The sequence below is a fragment of the Taudactylus pleione genome, unplaced genomic scaffold (assembly GCF_031769625.1).
Source record: "Taudactylus pleione unplaced genomic scaffold, aTauple2 ptg000173l, whole genome shotgun sequence".
In the NCBI taxonomy this organism is placed as follows: domain Eukaryota; kingdom Metazoa; phylum Chordata; class Amphibia; order Anura; family Myobatrachidae; genus Taudactylus; species Taudactylus pleione.
Window position 1 is genome coordinate 6,178,249 of NW_028284575.1, and position 8,302 is coordinate 6,186,550.

Here is an 8,302-nt window from a genome sequence, read left to right on the forward strand (position 1 = left end):
GAAAATTATGTCAATGTCCAAATATTTATGCACATGACTGTAAATTAGGCGGGAAGTCCAGGTGCAGGGTATTGTGTACCTGGTGGAAGGGGTCATGGTGGAGGGTAGGTGTTAGGGGCCGCAGACGCAGTGTTCATGTGCCTAGTTTACATTGCGATCACAGTGGTTTGGCTTGCTGTCGCAGTTGAACTGCGTGCTTTTTGGAGATGAAGAATGAATTATTGGTGGAAAAAAAGCAATTTACTCACCTTTGTCATTGGAAGACACAAGATACAAATCCTTGACTCTGACAGGGGAGATGAGAACAGGGTACATCACGCCTTCAAACTTCATCTGAACACCTGAGGATAGAATAATAATGGTCATTGGAATGATAGGAGTCTACACAGAGGCGGATTTAGGGGTCAGGCCGTCCCTGGGTACAACATTATGCCCATTGCCCACCCCTCAAAATAATATATATTTTGTGTTACCTCCAGTAATATAACAAGATAAGTACCAGGGCTGATACTTAAATACATATTTTATATATTCAACATTTAAATTCCAATAAATGTAAATTATAATCAGGGCTGCCAGTGCCACCAGCCAGGCATCCACGTTTCATCATCTTTGGTGGCCAAAGCCTTCACCTGTGACTCCCATTGCCAGCTCCGCTGGCTCTGCAGTTCAGCATAGCTGCAGAGCCGCCCAGCAGTGACAGGCATTGGCTGGCTGGCTGCACTGCTGCCTGTCACAGCACAAATCAAATCACTGCCTGCTCAGGCTTTGCTTCCCGGAATCAGCTGCCTACAGAGTCCAGACAGGATGGAGAGCAATGAGGTAGGCGGCAGACCCAACCTCACACCCCCACCTCCCGCCCTGCAAATCTCTGCCCGTGACACCTCCTCTGCTGTGGTCATTTAGAAGAAGCCCAGATGATCTGATGCAGGGTGGTAAGGGGGTGGTCAGCCTGCTGGTGTCGCCCTCAGCTATTAGCCCCTGTCCCGCTGGGGAAATTCGCCACTGAATCTACATATCTACTGAGTTTATTATAATGTTTGGGTGCCAATGGATGAAACATGATAGGTAAGTGATGACACAAGAGTTTCACTTTTTAATGCTACGTCTGTCTGTAATGGAGCTTTGTATGGAGTGTAGTCTATAGTACGGTGTCCTATGTGACGACTACAATATTTACCATTAAAGTAACATAATGGGGCCTGTTAAGTTCCCTAATTGCTGCTCACCCACAGTGGTGTTCCCCACTACAAGAGGGGCTTTGGGAAACTTTTTCTTCAGCTCCAGAAGCTCTCCAAGTGTGGATGGGGAGTACCAGGAGATCCTCTCGCCCTGATAATAGATCATTTTCTTTGCATCGTTGAGCATCAGCTGAAGAGCAGAGTAAAGTGTATTACTGGGATGGTTATAGTTAGTGTGCACAGATGGGTTTAGACTGTTATATCGCTTTTATACCGAAATTCCGGGTCTGACCCAGAGGTTGGAGCAGGGTTCCAATCCAGATCAGACCCGGAATCTCCCCGGCGCCAACCCAGGATATTCCTGAGTTTGCGCCGTTCACTCCAGAGCTGGATCTGCAGAGACCCGGCTTTTCCGGCGTTGGAAGCTTGGAGACGACGTCATTTCCAAGCGCCACTGAAGCCGGTCAATTGGCAGGCATGTGGCACGATCCAGGTCACCGTGACCCGGATTGCGTCATTTACACTGCAGGGTTTCACTGGTTATTCCCGTGTTAAACCCTGCAAGTTACCTGGGTTAGATTGCTGGGCCACTCCACCCGGGAATCCAACCCTCTCCCCTTTTACACCAAGGAGCTACCCTGCAATAACCCGGGTTTTAGCTCTGGTGTAAAAGGGGTATTAGACTGCAGGGGTGGGCAATAAGCAGCTCTCCAGCTGTTGTTGAACTACAATTCCCAGCATGCTATGCAACAGTTTTTGTATGGCCAAATAGCAAAAACTGTGGCGGGGCATGCTGAGATGTGTAGTTCTACAACAGGTGGGGGTCCGCTTATTGCCCACCCCTAGTTTATAGCGAGCCAACACACAACACACATCATACAGGGTGAATACTGAATTTAGGACCCCTACCCCTAGGTGATTTATACATGATTTACTCCCACAAGTCAGCAGCAATCTAAATTAATTACAGCTGTCATTTTTTTATTCATTAAAAATGTGTAACTATCATTACATACAGCCCTTCATGTCCATACAAAGTTAATAGGGTTAGTTCTTTGCCAACTTGAAGTAGCTTGTTTTCATTATATATATATATATATATATATATATATATATATATATATATATAAATGTGTGGTTTTCGAAAGGATATTCATGCTTGACCACAGGTGACTGAAGGAGTACCTCAGTCAATTTGGTTTAACCATCTGTGCTCGACCATGGATATCCTTAAAACCTGGACTGTTACGGTGCCTTGAGGACCGAGTTAAAGAACCACTGGTGTAATATAATTTTTTTAATAGGCCTCTTAAAACAGGTCTCTTCACCATGCACTATTTCCAGAATATTCTATGGTCTATATAGTAGGTGCAGTTATGGTGCAAATATAATGTACACCCCCAAAGTTTATATATACAGGTCCCGTCTTCTAAGTGACATGAATCAGCCAATTCAGAGCCCATACAATGGGGAAGTAGCAATAAATTAAATTGGGTCCAGGCTTCGCTCTTAAATAAAATCTATACTTAATTAGTAAATAAATAATCTGAGAAAAAATGTCATGTGATTCGGGGAAATGAATTAAATGCAGATTGTAGATTACAATTATAACACTTAGTCATATTAAGAATCGCCCTAAGTAATCGGGTGTTCCTAAACCTGCCTTTTGTTTCATCATATAACAAAGTAATTAAAAGAAAGTTCCATGTTATACTAAGGTTTATGTGCAAAGTCTTACATCAGCAGTTCTTCTCTCGTATCTGAATAAACATCGCCAGCACAGTTCTCATGAATACTGACTGAGGTTTTACTGCCAGGATCAGAACCGGGCCAAGGAACGATTAGGCCCTAACCCCCCTCACTGCGGATATCTGTTATATTTATGACCAAGGGGCAGATGTATGGAGCTCTGGGAAGTGATAAAGTGCTGAGTGATAAACGACCAACCAATCTGCTCCCAACTGTCATTTTTCAAACACAGCCTGTAACATTGACAGTTAGGAGCTGATTGGTTGGTCATTGGTCAATTATCACTCTGCACTTGATAACTTTCCAGAGCTTCATACATCTGCCTCCAAACCACATTTTTGTTCTTAGTGTTTCATTTACGGAGATGTAATATATAACCACTTTATGTACAGTACTAAACATCGCATGTTGTTAGGGACAGAATAGGCCAGGGCTCTATATGATAGCATCATTAATTACACATAAATGGCAGCGCCCTGGCAATACCTTCCCGGCCACCAACATCTCCAAGGTTTCTTCGCACTCCATAGAGGTGAACAGGAAAAATCGGCAATGTTGGGTTACCGCAATAAGCGTTGATGTACACAGTCGCACATCAACGCTAATTGAATTACCACCATAGTTTTAAATACATAGGGGCATATATATTGTCAGTCCTGATAATTATAATTTTATATTGCAGTATTTGTATTATACCTGTGTAGTGTATTTAAAATAAAAGATAAAAAAAAAAAGAAATAAAGGTTCCCCCGAATGTATAAAAACACACAAGGACGGGGGCTCCAATAGGGCGAAGCATATAAGTTGTGTAAGTAGTAATGTCGTCACTTTATTCCTGGGTCCGGGACCCGGCTGCGCTACTGCACATGTGCAAGCAGAGAGCTCCGGGAATCCCTCTCTCTGTAACTTTTGCAGATTGTAACCCATAGACTACAATGGGTAACGACATCTGCTGTTTCTGGGTAAGATCTGCAGGTAGTGATGATACATTTTGGGGTGACAGACAATAATTGTCTTTTTTTATTATTTAGTTGAATGTGAGGTGAGATTATTATTCATTTTGTAGATTTGTATTAATTTACAAGGTATCGTAATAATTTGGAACAAGGGCATTTTGTTTTTTATAGAGGTTTAGGTGTTTATTTTTTAGTGTACATCTTACATAATGCCTTTTTTCCCATTAATTGACATACCTTATTACCTTTATATACATCGACAAAGCAAAACATGTGACACCTATCACCTGTGCTTCTTCTGGCAGTTTTATATACAGTACCCCACGCATTTCACCCTCTGGAAACTCACCATCAGCTCAGGTGGAAAAATCAGCTCTTGTGTTGCATCCACAGGTAGCAGATCCTTTGCATTGAACAGTTGTGGCTGGTAGAAGTTACAGAAAGAAGACACCAGTGTCAAGTAAGGTTTTCGACTATACATGCAATAGAATACCATAACAAACCATGGGGTGTATTTATTATGCCGCAGTTTGTCAACAACGCCGATCAGCGTATGGATGCAGCAGACAACCATCATTATTAGCTAATACTGTAGCTGGGAGAACACGTTCCTTCAGCTGCACCCACTCATCCTGTAAGTTGAAATGCGCAGCACTTTAAATAAACCCAGTTGAATGGACTATTGCGCCGACCTTTACCACCTGATAACAAGACCTGCTGGCCATCACCTGCTGGAGCCTGACCTATAACCTGCAGCACCTGGAGTCACATCGGAGCCAGATACAACTTAATACAAGGTAAGAAAGGTAAAATGCAAACGTTATGATGTGAGCGAGAATCGAAACCACCAACGTTACTATACCTTAGTCTCAGGCAGCATATTCCCTTCCTCCATGCAGCATTTCTAAAAGAAAGAATTCAGCCCTGTTAAATATCTGAATACATTATGGCTAATAAACAGCAACAAGAGAAAATCGTAATATATAAAAAAACAAATCTCCTGACTGACTGACTAATCTATGCCCAGCCCAAACTCCTGGACTTAACAACATGAATTTCGACGAGTATAATCCTTTCAAGACCTAAAGCACCCACTAAGCAGGGATTTTTCAAAATTCGACTCCTAATGGTGTGAAAAGGGGTAAAATGTTTCCTCTCGACCGAGGTGATTGGGTGACAAAGCAACATATCCCAAGTGGGCGCAGCGCAGTCCAATATTCTAATAGGGGAGTCACTCCAACTGGCAGTGATGTTTGGCAGCATCTGGGGTGGCAGTTGGTGATTTAGGGTGTCACCATGCTGCTAGCTGAAGACTGCCGGCAGACTCTGCCAGTAGTACAGAGGGGAACTAGAGCTGACGAAGTTAAGGAGTGCGTCAAGGTGTCGTATCTTTGGCCCCTCATCTGGAAACTCTCTCAGAAAGAACATGAGGGTCCACTTGAGGGGCAATGTATCCGCTGAGGAAATCTCCAAACTCCTACTCAAACGGAACGGAAAGTATCCAGAGTCCGAGGGAAAGGTGACCATCCCTGCAGGCCTAAGAACAGTAGTGAAGACCCAAGCAGACCTCATAGCCAGGATATATGCTGATATTGCCAATATCGAAACAAAAAAGTTCCATGGATTGGCTGTGCGAGTGTGCCATTCTGACCCCCAAGAACAACACGGCTACCGTCATGAATGACACTTTACTTTAGTTTTTCGAAGGGATAGAAATGGAGTAAAGGTCTGTGGACTCGGTGGTGCAAATGGATGACGCAGTCCACTACCCCGTGATGTTCCTCAACACCCTCATGGCCTCTCAGCCCTCAAGCTTCTCCTCAAAGTGGGGATCCATGTGATGTTGCTGCAGAACCTCAACCCACCCAATTTCTGCAATGGCACCAGGCTGCGAGTAAATACCCTCCCACAGGAACGTCATCGAGGCCACAGTGTTCACCAGCTGTGCTGGGGGGAGTGAGTGTTTATACTACTCATGCCATCAGAGTACCCCTTTGAGATCTAGAGGCTGCAGTTCCCCCTCAAGGTCTGCTTTACAATGACCATCAACAAGTACCACGGGCAGTCGCTGAAGGTGGCAGGAATCGATTTGAGGGAGGACTGCCTCTCACATGGGCAGATCTACGTGGCCTGCTCCACAGTGAGCTCACCCAGCAGCCTGGTGATCCTAGCACCTGAGGAGAGACCCACCAATGTGCTTTACAAAGACATCCTTAAGTAGAGAAAAAAAAAGGTTTACATACATCTTATAACCCGCCTTCAATTCATTCATATTAACAAAAAAAAAAAGTTTAAAAAACTCCATTTATTTAATCTTGATACTACCACGCTCCTTTACCCCAGCTGCATGAAATTAACTAAGCATACAAGTTAAAATGGGATGCTGGAAATATCTAAGGTCTACCCGAGTGAAACCGGGCACATCAGCTAGTCTATACATAAAAGTGAATATACACACACCAACCTTATCGAAGGTTTTAAAACCATCCAAAATCGGCCGGTACCCTGTGCATCTACAGAGGTTTCCTAAAACATGAAAACAGCTATTAACTACATTTACTTTGTTAAAAAAATACAAGGAGGAGATGTATCAATCATTCGAGAGAGATATAGTGGTAAAGTTGCCCAAAGCGACCTATCAGCTTCTAACGGTCAGTCTATTAAGTAACAGTGAGAAGCTGATTGGTTCATTTAGGCAACTTCTCCACCTCCAAGAATTGATACATCTCCCCCAAAGGGAGGGAAGGTAAGAGCACATTTAGCACCACTTGCTAATGTATACTAAATAGGTCATAGGGCCTGATGCACTACGGATCACTATTGCGATTGCAGCTGCGATTACGCACGCAGATATGCTGTGAAAATATACAAAGCCAGCAAAGAGACGCCCACTACCGCTATCCGTAATATCTCGCAGTCCTGCGTATACATCTCTACCATCGAGTAACATCGGCTCCTCATGCAGAATTGCAGCAGCTCTGACCTTACTCAGAAATGACAACTGTCGTCGCACGCAGCGAGCACTCAGGCTGCGAATGCCATCGCAGTGGCTAATTTATGCACGCCCAGGAAACAGTGTTCAAATGGACAGGCACGCCTGTGTTTCTCCTACCACTCCCCCGTCAAATGCTGAGGTCCCGTCACTTGATCCCCGATGGCTTTGTATCTGAGTAAGTGATAGCAGTGCGATCACAATGCTAACTCACGCACGCGCATACTCACGCGCATTACGTGCGCTGTTGCAATTGCGATCAGTAATGAATCGGGCCCATAGTTTGTAATAAACAAAGTAGATACACAGTCGTATTTGGTTGAAGTGAGCAGATTATACTATGAAACCTAATTAATGACTAGAATGTGTCGCTGCTCTGCTAAGAGCCGATGTGTCAGGCAGATGAGTAATATAAGTCCTGAATCTGTGGATTATTTTATATAATTGGTAGAGTTAGTTTGGGGTGCACAGACAGAGATGGACAGAAGAACAGAGGGCGGACCGGCCATGCACATGAAGGCGGATGGATATTTGGCACAGAAGGGCGGGTACTGGCATCAGCATAAGGTAGTGAGCAGGCTGTCATGACGTCCGACTTACAGTCACCCCCAGGTGTGCCAGCCTACTTGTAAATATAGTTCCCATCGGTGAGTTTTTGTTATGTCAATAAACACAACAATATTCCACAATGCGTCAATGTCCAAAGCCAACAATTCTCTGATCAAACCAGGATGTGAAGTTACAGAAAAGGGCCCTAAACACCTGTGAAACGCTAACACCAAAACGGATTGGTGACTCTGCGCTATATAAACGCGGACACTGAACGGCTTTGGTTACCTACCGGATAAGTAATCCATGATGTCTTCAATGGTGGGTTCCGGGTTATTTCTCAGTAAGGAGTACATGGACATCACCATTCCAGGGCTGCAGAACCCGCACTGAGACCCGTGAGCTTTAGCTAACCTCTCCTATAGAGCGGAGATGAAATGCCAGACAGTGACGCATTAACATCCTATAGAACAATACCATTCATGTCCAAGTGTCTTACGATTGGCTGTATTGTGGTCAGATGATCGAGACTTCTCACAGCAGTACTCCAGGTCAGGCTCTGATGTGGATTGAGGCCTAGTAGGCCGGGAATTATGAAGCCTATACATCTTGGAGGTGGCAGAAGACACTATGGAGAGGGTCATGTTGGGAGGTATGAAACACTGTTTTGTAATATATATATGAGGGGTCCACCATTATCGGTTTGTCGCAGGACATTTCCATCACCAGAGAAAAGTTTATGCTCTCCCCCAAATGTAATAAAGTCAGAGCCCCCTCATCATAGCCCCATTATACTGCCCACCTCCCCATCAGTTACACGTCTTACCTGGACTGGGTGCAGCCGTGTCGCCGAATTCCCTATTCCTTCTGTTGTG

General features: G+C 44.3%; 1 protein-coding gene across 2 annotated transcripts in view; it reads right to left on the minus strand.

Annotated features, from left to right (window-relative positions):
* The window catches only part of LOC148521209 (aldehyde oxidase 1-like), a 90,260-nt gene extending 82,436 nt beyond the window's left edge, over positions 1-7,824 (minus strand). For both annotated transcript variants that reach the window (XM_088475560.1, XM_088475559.1), the window contains exons 1-6: positions 7,720-7,824; positions 6,351-6,412; positions 4,749-4,790; positions 4,236-4,310; positions 1,230-1,371; positions 249-341 (exon numbers count right to left, since the gene is read on the minus strand). In XM_088475560.1, coding sequence (XP_088331686.1) covers positions 249-341; positions 1,230-1,371; positions 4,236-4,310; positions 4,749-4,790; positions 6,351-6,412; positions 7,720-7,795 — 490 coding nt within the window. In that variant the 5' untranslated portion in view covers positions 7,796-7,824. The remainder of the gene's footprint in view (positions 1-248; positions 342-1,229; positions 1,372-4,235; positions 4,311-4,748; positions 4,791-6,350; positions 6,413-7,719) is intronic.
* Between the last annotated feature and the right edge of the window lie 478 nt (positions 7,825-8,302).